At 36.1% G+C, this 15,603-nt stretch overlaps 1 protein-coding gene across 1 annotated transcript in view; it reads right to left on the reverse strand.

The window, feature by feature from the left end:
- The window catches only part of BBX (BBX high mobility group box domain containing), a 48,139-nt gene that overhangs the window by 16,668 nt on the left and 15,868 nt on the right, over positions 1 to 15,603 (reverse strand). The window contains exons 3-5 of the mRNA XM_053454981.1: positions 5,206 to 5,376; positions 2,810 to 3,052; positions 1,230 to 1,428 (exon numbers count right to left, since the gene is read on the reverse strand). Coding sequence (XP_053310956.1) covers positions 1,230 to 1,428; positions 2,810 to 3,052; positions 5,206 to 5,367 — 604 coding nt within the window. The 5' untranslated portion in view covers positions 5,368 to 5,376. The remainder of the gene's footprint in view (positions 1 to 1,229; positions 1,429 to 2,809; positions 3,053 to 5,205; positions 5,377 to 15,603) is intronic.

Genomic DNA, 15,603 nt, shown 5'->3' on the forward strand with positions numbered 1-15,603 from the left:
TCTTTGCCTTTATATATATATGTCCATTACTGTTATTTAGGATTTATGGACATTAGTACATACTATTTCACTATGCTTTTCCATGCTTCCATGTAGGCATTAATAATAATATGCTATAAAATGAACCTCTGCAAGGTGTTTGGTAAATTCAATTGTGTTAATATATTTAGAAAGCGATTCTGGTGCTGTGTCTGTTGTCATCAATATAGTGGTGGAATAGTCTATTCGGGATTATTATTATTATTATTGTTTTATATAGCGCCATCTAATTCTGTAGTGCTATACAATGGGTAGACAGGACATAACAAGTAGTATGTAATATAACAAATTGACTAACAGAGACAGCAGGTGAGGAGGGCCCTGCTCAAACTTACATGATCACCTTTATACAAAATATCCATGTGCTGTTCAGATATTCACTATTTGCTGAGAATCATACACACAACAAAACCCTTTCTCCTAGCAATGGTCACTTAAACAAGATAAGGCTTTCTTGTTCCAACAAAGGTAACTCACTGCTTGAGTCAGTCTACATGCCCACAGAAAAATACTGGGCCTGCAGGCTTGCCCTTCAAGAAACCGTAGAAGAAAGAACTACATAATTTGTCTACCGCACTGTTTATATCCTATTAACATTGCTGGAGAGTATAATATACTTCATGTTGTAAATATACTTATACAGTATACAAATAACATTTGTGGAATGATAGTTGAGAAGCATTAGGATTAAATGTTTTGGATGCATTTGGATACTTCAAATAGGTAAACTGACCATTAATAACACTAGCAAATAACCACTGCATGGACCACCTAAAGTGGTTACTTACAAAGTAATTATCCTGTGCTTCTACTGAAACAATTTATGATTGTAAGCAATTTACCAGCTCTGAAATGCTTGTTAAAATGATTATATGATGCACTCACACCACTAATGTTCTCTAGTTGTAACAATTGGACATCCATTCTTTAATAATGCAAGTCAAATACACTTATTAAAGTAAACAAAATAATTAGAGTACAATAATCACTTCTCAAACTACCTTTAATTATTTTCTATTCTTTTAAGCAGCGTATCTTTATAACGTGTCAGTGGCAAAACAAATATACATAAAATAATAGTTAAAATAAATGTAAGTTATATTTGTGTAACTAAAACACACCAGCATCAAACTATTATTACAACCGAACAAAGCATTTTCTTGTCAAAGACGACCATTTCATTAACTCACCTGCGATGCCAAAATTAAGCTGAGGCATTTCATCTCCTTTTGACACATTCTTGGGACTTGGAAGTTCTTTGACAGCTTCTGGAGGGTACGGCCATATTTTTTTCCTTGTTGCAACATTTGGTGATGGAGGCTTTACTGGTTTGTTAGTCGTAGGACACCACTTATAGCCTGGATTTGCTTTCATAAAAGCATCCTTATACTTGAAAGAAAAAAAAAACAACAACGTAAGAATTAATGGTCAATAGTATGCCAAGAAACATTGAAGTCAGGTAAGTAGTACAAACATAGCACAAAGTACAAACTGGGGAGGAACAGTGACCCATCAATTCTATAAACACTCAGATGTATATTCAGAAAACGTCATTGGCCATCCACAGGAAAATAACAAATAATGTAAAAAAGTGTTTTAAAGCAGGTTTGAGTCATACCAAAACTATACATTATGTGGATCCACCACACTCATTCTCACAGGAGAAGCATGCCAGATTTGGTAATTTATAATGAATAATGAAGATAACTTGTTGAAATTGCAACTCGCCTGCAAAACCCTAAAGTGTAGGATGGATAACTAAGTGTTTTCTTTACCCTGGTCCAAAAGTGGCAAGGATAGCTGCTTAATAACTGAAGGGTGTTTACATTAACATGTCTTGTACCTTTACATAGGCTACCAGGACCAATAAACAACCAAGAAAAACAGAGGAATAATAATACAGATCTTGAAGACATGAAGATACAATTACTTCCATCATGAGCATTTCTAACAAGTATGTATTTCTTATTTTAAACACCATTATGTAGGCTTAATTAGTGTGCTGAACAGTGAAATGTACGATTTAGGAAAATTTGCAGATCTGTGTTACAGAACATCACATCAGATTTTCTATGTTCCACTGCAAAACCCTTCAGATTTAAAAGTAAAAGAGCCTACGTGTAAGCAAGCTAAAATGGCCATATCCAGCTACTTGATGTGTTGGTGGCATTTCCTAAAGATGGCATTAACACTTGATTTTAGTGACGGCTATGATAACTGGTACACACGATCAATATGATCAATATGCCCATATTATATGCCCGTTTATAAAGGATGATGATGTCTAGCCTATGACTAGCAAGAAATAAAAATTAAAAAAACAATACTGAAACATATAAAACTAAAAAAAGAATGCCAGGAATCTAATCTTAGCATATACAAACACCATACAATCTCTATTTATATAAAACATCCTTGTCACATTGTGAACTATCTTCTAAATCAAAACACACCCAGAAATACATAAATAAAATTAGAAATAAGAAAATAAATGTCCACACACACATCTCATGAAAGAGTTCCTTTCTGTATTTGATATTATATAGCACTTGATTTGTTAATTAAAAACAAATTTCTTATGCGTTAAGAGAAAATAAGCTTTTACTTTTTTTTAAGATTATTTTCTGCAGGAAAACTGTAATTTAAAATAGGAACTAAGGACAGAGGAGAACAAAGTTTTCCCCAACACAGCTACAAAAGCACACATGCCACTTTAATTTCTTAAATTCTGGAAAGGATTGCATGTTTTTGTACATATAAACTGACAAACCTCTTTTGCCATATCAGTATATTTCTGCTTTTCATTAGGATCCAGAAAAGCCCACCAGTCTGCCAATATTTTTGTAGCACCGCGGTTATCCAAACGAGGATGCTCCTGACGTACTAGAGAGCGATGACGCTTACAGAATAACAAGAAAGCATTCATCGGCCTGCGAGCTCTTTGTTCAGGTGATTCGTTGTCTTCTGCTTCATCAACATCCTGTTCTAGACTATCAGCATCTACAAGTTGGACCTTCAGAGAAATAAAAAACTATGGTCAAATATTTCATCATTCAGATGTAGCAGGTGAGAGCAGACAGTGATGAAATATGACCAAGGTTTGCCATTTACATGGAAATATAATCAGATGTAAAATTGTTTCATAATGAAAACACAATTCACGTGCTATCATAAAAACAGTGGGTTTGACTACTGTGATGGCATGAAAAATCATAGACAAAGTGCTGCAGCATCCACTGCCATCCACTAGTTTATAGTGTAGAAGACTTCCTTGCTTGTGAGGAACACCACAGGAGCAGATAGCCTTCTTTCCAGGTCATAAGATCGTCGTGATCATCAAGCTTAGTGATCAAGTGAGTTGATGCAACTTCACACAACTAACACTAAGGTACAAAGAAAAGACATGGCTGAAGGATGTCCTTCTCTTCTCTAATCACTACAATACTAAGTTAAGTTTAAAACCAAGTTGCATGTAAGCTTCTAGACAGCCAACAGTCCATTACAGAAAGTATGGGTCGGTCTGAGCAAATGCCAGTATGCTACTAGATAAAACCGATCTTCGTATAAAGGATATAAATAACCTTTATCAGTGTTAACATACAAACAATATTATTGTTTTGTTAGTAAAGTTAACTTAGTCCACAAGTTGATTTTACTTCCAAAAAATATTTTACATGTTATAAGCCTGACCCTCAATTTAAATTTAAATGATTTATTTAAATCAATACGTTGCCTTTGCACAAATCCTCTTTACTCCTTTTAATTGTCAGAAGACAATCAGAACCTTTTTTGTTGATCCCTCATCATTAATCACATCACAAACTGAACTAAAACTCTGTAATGCATAATGACTAACTGTAAGAGATGGAGGTATAAGATACCATGTTTTTAAATCACTTTTTCAAAACGCCAATAATGTTGGCATCCCTTACACCATAAGAGTAATATCTATGGAAGTCCACATGTCCAATTACAGGGTATTTGCTTATGGGGCAATAAACGCAGACAGGTTTATTTTTAAGAGGTACATCAACGTAATGGTAGCAAAGATTAAGAACGTTCAAGTCTTTGTTGTTTTGAAAGACATACCTTTGTTACTGTCTCTTTAAAATAAACATCAATAAAGTAAAGTATTCTGAAGTAAAGTATCTGAAGAGATACACTTTAAATATTATAACTGTCCTTGATAGCCTTTTTACTGCTTCACTTGTAGTGATTAATGAATAATGAAGAAATGTGTATAGCCATCAACAACTTAATGATAACAGCGCAGCAACACTCAGTTTTGAATCTTTGTGGAACTGGAAAAAGAAACTTTAGGGCATTACTGAGCGATGCCAAAAGGTAACCGTTTACGTGTCCATAGCAACACTTTCTATTTCTGGGAGTTGCTGGAACTCAATCAGTTACATTATATCAGAAAGTAGTTTAGCGCAATTCATTTATTCATTGAATATTATCATTTATTTTTTTATATATGATATGATACTTATATTTTAACTTTTCGCAATAAAGGTATTTCTATCCACTCTCCATTTTTAAGTGACCTGTTATAAATGTTTCTAGATATTTTTATAAATGTTTTAAGTGTTATAGTAATCCCAGATTCATGTACATCTATGTTTGTAAGTCCAACTAATTATGGTCCTTTACTTTGGGAGCACAGAATGGATACTAAAGCTCTACAAATGCAGCTAAACAATGCAATCATTGAAACCTTACAGACGGATAATTTCAATACATATGTAATTAGAAGGGATAATTCTATTCTTATGAACGAAGAACAAATCTACATGTTGTTCCAAAGAGTTCAGGCATTTTCTATTTACCCAACATTAAAATATGTTAGGTTTAGCAGAGAGAAGAGAGAGGAGAAATATGAAAGATTAAAGATAAAGAAAATAGGGAAAGAAAAGGTGTGAAAGAAGTTATAGAGAAGCTATTAAGAAAGGAAAGTAGAAAGGCTGAGAGGGCCTTTTATAAAGCATGTGAATGTGTGCAAGGTACAGGACATAGTAGTGTTCTCAGTGTCCACTAAATATTGTAACTTTCATTAAATGTAATTACAATTACATCCTAACACAATATTTCATAAGAACATGTGAGGATACAAATGGCTATGTGCTAGAGGTTAACCATGGAGTTGTTAAACACGCAAACACTTACTTTATCAACATCTTCCTCATCCTCCTCTTCCTCGTCTTCCTCAGAAAAGTCTAAAATTTTGTTAGCGAGAAGTGGGTGCCACTGCAGGCACTTTCTCTTTGGTCGTTTTCCAGTTCCTTCTCCTTCAGTAGAATGATCTTTATTTCTGGTACTGCCTTTCATTACTGTAGTCTATATAACAAAGAAGTATGTTGGTGTTTCAAACTTCAACAAACATAAACCATCTAGGACTATGGTTGCCCCACATCTGAAGAAAAATAATATAATATAACACTGCTAGAAGATTTACTGATATTGAATTTGTTCTGTGTGGCGTTTTAACCCATTTATTACCTTATAGATGTGTGTTCACAAAAGGTGTGGCAAGATTACATTTAGGATATACCTGTACTTCATGCATTTTTAATGCGTGGGAGATCAGGCTGTTTATTGACAGCCTGGACTCCATTGTCAGCAGAAGCCAGCATCTCTAGCTTCCTGCCAACCGATGTGTAACAGCGCTCGCACCGATACACTGTTACATGAGGAATACCCAAACGTGTATTTCTTTCCTGTAGGTGTCACTATTAACACCCACAGTAAGCTTTTTGGAGGGAACCCCTGCTGGCTGATTCTGCACATTGCGATCAGCATTGAACAATTGCAGACAGACCTATTAGTTACTTCTTCAGGTTGAAAAAACAGAGCATATATAAGTTATTTAAAATGTTACTATTCAGAATCATTTAGTATTTGTAGACAGGATGCAAATCCTGGGATGTATTAAACAAAACCTGTTGTGTAGAGATATAGTCACATGAGTGTTCATGAACTAAGATGTCCCTACAGCAGATGTAATCTGTCTGAGGAAAGGACTCTTGAAAAGTTGACCCAATAAGGTGGGTCACTAAAAGACATCACAATCTACTAAATGAACTCCAGAGATCCAAAAATTTCAAGATGCACCATTTAGCATTGTTCACAGCTCCAAATAAGCAATATCTACATGTGGTAGAATAAGCTTTAGTGACACGAATCTTATAATAACATAAGCAACAAACCAAATATTTAATGTTTATGTTATTTAATAATTTAGCTGGTAAAATTTAAATTTGTATTGAACATTTCACCTTTTAAAAGAGAAGGGGTTGTTCAGAGAGATTGTTTTGTTGAATTCAGAGTTCTGCTGTCTACTGCTTAGATGTAATGAATACTACTCTATTGATTCTTTTCTTAGATATCTTAATGTAGAATAATACTATCGATTATAAGTGATATAGTACTTTCACTACTTCTACTTCTCCATCTAAAACAGTCTAATGAAAGTGTTGGTGACATTTCTACTTAACATCTAAGGATCCATTTAATGTAAAGAATTTAGTTTAAATTATGCCTTTGGTTGAATATATATCATCAAATCAAACAAACAGATTATTAAGGTAGACAAATTAAGTGTTTGGGGACTGTTGGGCATGCTAATAAAAGCAAAGGTAAACGTTCCCTCTATATGATTCATTATTTCATTATAAATGAATGGACTGTACATCTTAAAAATGCAACAAACTGCCTTTTAGCCTAAAGGGTTAATGACTACAAGTTCTCCGTAAACATTTTTAATAACAGCACAGACTCTCATAGACTTTAGGATACAATTGCAAACATTAGCAAACATAGAATGACTGTAGGACATGGTAAATGACATATGGATGGACAAACAGATCTATGTGCATTATTCGGGAGGCCAGGTCCACTGGAAGGCTAGGTTCACGCAATAGCAAAGAAAGAAAGACATGGGGAGAAGGGGATGAAGAAAGAAGAACTACAAGTCACTGGCTCAACAGTCAGATTTGTCTGGCTAATCATGAAAGCAATATTTTTTGTGCTAAGAACAAAACGAGGCATTTTAAGGGTTTGGACGAGGAGACTATTAAACATGTGAAATATATCTGAATAAGAGAATTTAAGCAAACTTTAAAAAGCTGTGTTCCATCGGCATATGCAGTTATGCTGCAAAATATATGTAAATCCTCTGGGGTTATATTTTGCGGGTTATATGATTATATTCTGGGGTTATATTTTCCCTTTCTTTATACCCTATATTTGAATATATGTTAAATTCTGGATTTTCAGGCATGACAGTTCCAACACGCCACCTTTATCTATAGGCCTGGAGGCTGCCATTGTTGTTAGTGATGTGATATTTTGGGTGACTTTAGCCGCTCGAACACCACACTGAAAAGATTCTTTATGGCAATGCTAATGAAGTCTGTTCGTCCATAGAGTCGTTAGTGGTGTGTCCAACTGTGTCATTCTATCGTTTATCATGAGCAGCGTGATAAGGAGTCAGGTTATTTGTTGGGTAGATTGGGTTAAGATAACTTAGCTAAAACACATAAAAATGGCTAATATCCAGCAGTTTGAAATAATTATATTATGCAAAAAATAGAAATGTTTTTTTTTTTTAAACAGCACAATATCCTAGAAAACGTATTTTTAATCTGATACTATAAATATAAAATGGTGGGAGTTCACCTTTATGTGTAGCATAATATAGCTGTAACAGTTGTTGCTTCTTAAGGTGGGGGCGAACATACCACGTAAAAGATACATACACAAAACATTCAAGAAAGCTTTGAAACCCTGATCTTCAGATTTGGTATAGTAAATGGATTCAACATGTATCTAAGTAAACTATGTTCCTCTATGAGTGCTCTGAATATTTACTATTTCCTATTTATCTGTGATTTTTTGACTCAAAAAAATTTAACATTTAGACTATACTGAGGAAAAGTAATGTACCAGAAGAACTCCATCCCCCAGAACAGTTAATATTATGTGCCAGCAGAACATTAATCAGCTCATGAATATTATCAACTTAAGTATGTTGGCCCTTCTGCAGCACTATATGTATATTTGCTATTATAACAAAAAATGATTTACATATGGGCCAACATAAAGGGAGTGAATTCAACAATTTAAATCGTTTTCATCTTGACTGCTATGTTTTCTTGCAGTCATTCTACTACAACATGAAGATAGTCAATACACATTACTGTCACTGTGTAGCACAGTGCGACATCTATTGATACCCATGGATCATTAATAGAAAAACTGAAGTTTGGACATTTTGTAGTAATTTTTTTAAAGTATTATTGACTTGAATCAGTGAACGGATAAAAAGATGCTCTCAGCATGCTGTCTTATAAATGCAGTCTTCAAAAAACTAGCTCAAATGGTTCAAACAATACCACCACTACAGATTAGCTTTCAAGTTTGAGCTCATGTACAAAAAAAAATTAGTTGTTGAAGCAGGACCAATGCATAAATTGTCCTAGAAATCAGTGTAATTAAAATGTCGGCCTAATACGCTGTACGGAGAGAAGTGAACGGGATGGTAATTACAGGCTAGTTATACAACGCATTCGCTATTGTTACTTCGCACTATGCCATTAATGAACATTTTCAAGTTTCACTGAATTGATGGTTTAATAGCTGAACGCTGTGAACAAATGGGATATTGTTTGGATGTAAAACAAAAATTGTTAGAAGTAAGATTCATTATTCTATCCAGCTACTGAGGATTAACCCTTAAATTTTCTACTTAGGCTTAGAAAAGGATTTCTGATTATGTATTTTTTTTTTACAAAAAACACTTATGTTTGATATGTAAAATGGCAAATGAATGCTGCAGAATCAGGCACATGATCTTCTTTACAAAAGGCACATGGATTCACCTCTTTATGCTACAATGCTACAATGGATGCATGCTACAATTTATTTTCCACATAGAAAAACTAGATTAATATCGTAAAAAAAAGTTTTAAGTAGCCCTGGGAGGAAGGGGTTGGTGGGCACCCCCCCTGGAGAAAGGTGGGTATCACTTGGTTTTCATTAAGTTGTCACTATTCCTAGGCATACAATGGTTTTACATGAGAGGTTCCAGTGATAATAATCCACACAGGCATCTGACTCCTATCCCTTTCGATGATCTGGCATACTAGCCTTTGCAGAAGGCCACCATACCAATGACACAGTTGGCTTGCAGATTGGATTAACCCCTTGACGACAATTAACGGCCCAGACCCGTCATGACTTTAAACGGGTGTAGAAAACGATCAACATCAGGGGCCCTCCCAGGATGGTCATTTTAGATGAGCTTTTGAGGCGATCAACGATCGTCTCCTAAGTTTTAATGGTGTCGCTGAAATGCCTTGATAGCGGGGCATTCAGAGACACCGAACACCCACCCCAGGACGCACTATGACCGCTCTGGAGAGATTTTGACACTCGCAAGATGGCAGCATCCTTTAAAAAAATAAACACGTTTCCAAAGTTTCCAAGAGGGTCTCTCAAGATCCTCCTCTGGCCCTTGCAGGTTGAATAGTGGTACTGCATTCAACCATGCAAGTCCATGGAGCCCAGTCAATGTGATTAGCAAAATAAATAAAAATAAATAAATAATAATTTTAAAAAAATGGTAACATGTAAAAATAATTCTCCACTGATGTCACCATCACAGGAACCTTCCAGTTCCAAAGATTTTTTTAAAAAGACCAATAAAATATTAAAAATATATATATATAAAGTTTAATTTTACGAGCAAATCCTACAATTAGCGCTGTAAAAATGTATGATTTGGTGGGGCAAAATGAATTGGCTGTGTTCAACAACGTCCCAATTTACACAGGATGACCACATGTCAAATTTCCAATTTGAAAAATGCACGTGTCCCAAATGTGGCCTTTTATCCCCCAACCAACCCATGCATGGGGGTATTACTGTACTCAGGAGATGCTGCGGAACACATATTAGGTTGTTGTTTGACATATACCAGGAGCTGTAAACTCATACCTGAAGTAGAATGTGTGTGGGAAAAAAGAAAACACAAAAATACTACTGCAAACTTTACCTTGCTGCATACAGTGCTTCAGTTGAAGCATCAAAGTAGAGGACTTCCATTGTCTGAAATGCAGCCGTTCAGTAGTGATTTCAGATTTCACAGCAATCCCCAATACTTAGCAGCCATACATGACAAGTAAATAATTTAACTGACACAGAGTGTCCGAATCCTCAGACCCTTGTTTTAGTGTGTTTCTAAATCGCAAGGCTGCATGCATATGTGTCAAGGGTAGTTTTTCAAAAGTGCTATAAGTCCTTTTTATAATACTAGAGGACCGCTCAAGATAGATAAAATGATTGAAGGGCATTTCACCGTTAGACAAAATGCACAAACATATAATGCAGCTTTTAAATGATCATTTAATTTATTGCAGTTAAAGCATTAATTAAAATCTAACTTATCCATATGAAAAAGTAATTGCCCCTGTAAACCTAATAACTGGTATTGTCACCTTTGGCAACAACTCCAATCAAATGTTTGCTATAACTAGCAATGAGTCTTTTACATCACAGTGCAGGAATTTTAGCTGAGTTGTCTTGGTAAAATTGTTTTAATTCAGCCACACTGGAGGGTTTTCGAGCATGAACTGCCTTTTAAGGTCACCACAGCATCTCAATCAGATTTAAAAAAAAATGACTTTCATTAGGTCACTATAAAGACTTCATTCTATTTCTTTTAAGCCATTATGAGGTGGACTTGCTTGAGAGCTTCGGATCATGAGTTTTAGGTTGAGGAACTGATGACTGGACATTCTCCTTTGGGATTTTCTGGTAGAGAGCAAAGTTCATGGTTCCATCAATTACGGCTAGTCGCCCAGGTCCTAAAACGCCAAAGCAGCCCTAGATCATTACACTACAACCACAGTGTTTGATTTTTGGTATGATATTTTTATTGTGGAATGCAGTGTTAGCCAAATGTAACAGGACTTATGTCTTACAAAAAGTTCCAGTTTTGACTCATCAGTCCACAGAATATATCCCAAATGTCTAAGAGGCCATTAAGATTTTGTTGTGTGTGTGTGTTTTTTGGTAGCATTGTATTTCGCCTTGCAATTCTCCCATGTATGCAATTTTTGCAGTGTCTTTCTTTTGTGGACTTGTGAACATTGATGTCATTCTGGGTTCTTTTGGGACCTCCTGGGTGGGTCATCAATGTGCTCTAGTTAGAATTTTAATAGGCCACTCCTGGAAGGTTCATCACCGTTCCAAGTTCTTTCCTTTTGTAGATAATGGCTCTCACCTTGGTTCACTGGAGTCCCAATGGCTTTGTAACTCTTTCCAGACTGATATGTCCATATGTCAATGGCTTTGATTTGCTCTTGAATTTCCTGCATGATTTGTTTTTGAGACCTCTTAGCCTACTTCACTCTCCAAGAGAGGTTCTATTTATTATTAATTTTTATTGTTTTTTATAGCGCCATCAAATTCCATAACAATTTGACTTACAGAAACAACAGATGAGGAGGGCCCTGCTCTAACAAGCTTACAATCTAGAGGGAGTTAGGGTGTATTACACAATAGGCAAAAGTGCCGTTGTTAGGGATGGACCAGCCACATTGGTACAAGTATTGCAAGAGAGAGACTATGAACGGTGAGCTAAAGGAATATGGGAGGGGGTTAATGTGCAATATTGTAAGCATCCTTAACCTCGTAATGACAATTGACGGTCCGGGCACGTCACCCGAAAACAAAGGGTTAACGGGTGCAGAAAGGGTCCAGACCCTCCTGAGAATCTGGCTTGACTTGCAGGTTGAATACAGGTACTGCATTCAACCATGCAAGTCAATGGAACTCAGCTTTCTTACCACCACCACGTGGACGTTGGTCTGCCGGCTCACGGACCAGCCCACCGGGAGGGCTGGCAGACCAACATTCACATGGTGCGGCCGGGAGGTGGGGTAGTAAGACCGCCGTGTGTGCATGCTGGCTGCTTTAATTTTATTAGGCGGCCGGCTTGCACACATCGTGCTGCTGAGTGGCAGTGCCTCAGTGAGGCTCTTCGTCCCGCCCCTTTCAAGACGTGATGCTCAAGGGGGCGGAGTCCTCGTGATGGAGAGACTATTGTCACCTTCGGAGGAGAGCGGGAAAAAAAGAAAAGCGAAACTGTTAGTATTTAAAAAAAATAGTTAGAGGTTCGACGAAAAGTGGACCTGTATTTAAGGGAGAGGGGGGAATTCCCTTGGGACATCATTAATTTTTGTCTTGAAAATAAAACTTTGTTAGTTTTAAAAAAATCCTTGCTCCTAACTTTTTTAGCTGGCTCCTAGATTCAAAACAAATTTGTCAAGCCCTGTTTTATGATACATAAATAATGTTTACTCGTATACTATACTATCATAACTATAAGTATGCTGACAGGTGGAACATGTAGACTAAAAAAAACGCAATTAATTTTTTTAAATGTTAACTCAATAGGAAACCATCAAGCCAGGTATATACTGTGTACTGCAAAAAAGTTGGAAAACAGGAGGAAACAGTATTGTCCCACGAGCCAGCGTTATGCTCGTGATTCTCATCATGACAAACCCAATCTATCCATGATTTACAAATTGCTACATAAGGTCCATCTTCTACATAGGATCGACGTCAGGGAATTAAGCCTTGAGCGAATGCAAAGCCTATTAATGAGTATCCGAAAGGTGTTACAGCCTCGTTTATCTCCACAGTTACAGTGGTTATCTCTCAAAAATCAATTGACGGGCATTTGGCTAAACAATAGTCACAGGGTGAATGTCGAGAACATTTCTCAACATCAGAATACCTGACGTAAAAAAGCTCTAAAGGTTACTTACTTAACTAAGAAAAAATAAAGCGCATTTATCAACACTGTTCATGGGTTTTTCTCTGAAGACTTACAACACAAGGTAGCCTTTGAAAATGGTGCTATGGTGTAGAACAAAGTCATATGGTGACCCCTAGTGTTTGTTCTGGAAAAAAGCCTGAAAATGAATATATATTCAATCTAACCTCTTTGCTGCCCCTAGCAGGATAAACAGCACAACAAACTGATTTCTATACTTCTAAGAAGCTCAAATTAGTTTTAGCTCTAATAATAATAATAATAAGAATAAGAAGAAGAAGAATCCACACAATGGTTTTTTTCATGTGCTTTTTGCAGCTCTCACTTATTTCCAAATCAGTGACGAACCAACCAAATGTGACTACTGTTAAGCAAGCAGTACTATCTGATACAGTAGTAGGGAAGACTAGCATACAATATATAAATCTGCAAATAGCATTAACTAAACATAAGATTACAGAAGGAGAAGAGGGGCCTGTTCTTGGATGCTTATTATAATAGGTGAATTACAATGGCCACACGTAATTTGTGTAAAAAGATGCTTTTGGACAGTCCAAAGCTCCATGGAAGTTGTAAATATAGTACAACATCCTACATATCATGATGTTATACTTCTACATGCTAAATGACAACAAATGAGCTAATTAAACGCTACATTTAACACTTTACTCTGTGGTACGTCATTGTTGAAATTGGCACAGTTGACATGCACATAAATCCAAAGTATCCAAATCGTTCATGAAGTACCATGAAGAAATCACTATGATGGCTGCTTGAGCAAGTGGCTTCCAAAGATTAACAATATAGCACTCAATATGATACATTTTGGATTCTGTGGATTATACCACTTTCATACAATTGGGTTTATTCATTTAGTTCACAGGCTGTCAAATTTTTACAACTGAATTTATGTTAAGAAAATATATTTTTCGGGATATAGATCTGATAATAGTGTCTGCTTTAATATTGGGGGCCCTGTCATTTGCATGAGGAGTACATGAAACATGCCGGTAAACATTAGCTTTCTCCAGCGGATGCAAAGCCCAGCTAACCAATGTTATTCATAATTGGCTGATCTTATTTCTATTTTTAACACATTTGTAGTTTGCATCATAACTGGAAAAGAAATTGGTGGAGAGAAGTGCAGTCATGACCAGGTTAAAACATTTTATTACAATATAATTAAAATGGCTTAAGCTTAAAAAATAATGCATGGTATAAGCTGCTTTTCATGCTCTAGGAGGAGTTTTTAGGTTCACATTAAAATCCAACCTACTCACTAGCCATGTCATCTGATTTTTTTTCAATGATGCAAAATGCCGTCAAGAAGAAAGGAAAGATCTGGATCCGTTTTCTTAATAAATTAAACACATGTAGTGCATGTTTAAGAAACAAAATACACAGCACATATTCTTAAAAATAAAAAAAATCAGAGTGTACAGAATTGTATCCATTCCATGAGAACAATCTTTTTTCATAGAAAAAATATTTTAGGTAAATATTATTATTATTATTTTACAGGGGCAAACACGGAAAAAAGTAATGCTAATACTTAGTGTCCACACTAAATGAAAAGAAGTCTGTTTAATCATACAATACCAAAAAAGCACACAGTCTATATATAATCTATGTTTTTACATATCAGGACATAATAACAATCATCTGTTCCTTAGCAGGTCTATAAATTAGGTAAATACAACCTCAGATGCTAAGTAGCAGTTATACACACACTATATAGACAAAAGTATTGGCTCACCTGATCATTATACCAACAGAGACTTTAATGACATTAATACAGCTTCCACTCTTCTGGAAGGCTTTCCACAAGTTTTTAGATGTTTCTATGGGATTTTCTGGCACATTCATCCAGTAGAGTATTTGTGAGGTCAGGCACTGATGTTGGATGAGAAGGCCTGGCTTGCAATCTCTGTTTTAGTTCATCCCAAAGGTGTTCAGTGGGGTTGAGGTCAGGGCTCTGTGCAGGACAGTCAAGTTCTTTAACACCAAACTAATCTAACTATGTCTTTATGGACCTTGCTTTGAGCAGCACTATACGGATAAATGTATTGGGACACACCAATTATTGAAATCAGGGTTTCGGCTAGGCCCCTTACTTCCAGTGAAGGAAAATTACTTTGGACAATGCTTCCAACTGAAACTGTAGGAACAGTTTGAGAAAGACACCTTTCTGTTCCAGCATGACTGCGCCCCTGTGTACTAAGCAAGCTCCATAAAGATATGGTTAGAAAAGTTTGGTGTAGAAGAAGTTGACTAGCTTGCACAGAGCCATGACCTCAACCCCATCGAACTGGACCGAGATTGCGAGCCAGGCCTTCACATCCAACATCAGTGCCTGACCTCACAAATGCTCTGCTGGATGAATGCGCACAAATCCCCAAAGAAACACTCCTAAATTTGGTGGAAAGCCTTCCCAGAAGAGTGGAAGCTGTTATAACTACAAGGGGGGGCCAACTACATATTAATGTCTATGTATTTAGAATGCAATGTCATAAAAGTCCCTAATAGTGTAATGGTCAGGTGTCCCGAAACTTTTGCCCATATAGTGTATATATACACACACACATGCACATTACAACTATATATATATAATGTAAGGACATGTTACTTTACTGAGAGAGCTTCCCATCAGAAGTAGTAGAGGATAATACAGTAAGGGAATTTAAACATGCTTGAGATATTCATTAAGCAATCCTGAATGT

The sequence above is a fragment of the Spea bombifrons genome, chromosome 2, assembly GCF_027358695.1.
Source record: "Spea bombifrons isolate aSpeBom1 chromosome 2, aSpeBom1.2.pri, whole genome shotgun sequence".
In the NCBI taxonomy this organism is placed as follows: Eukaryota; Metazoa; Chordata; class Amphibia; order Anura; family Pelobatidae; genus Spea; species Spea bombifrons.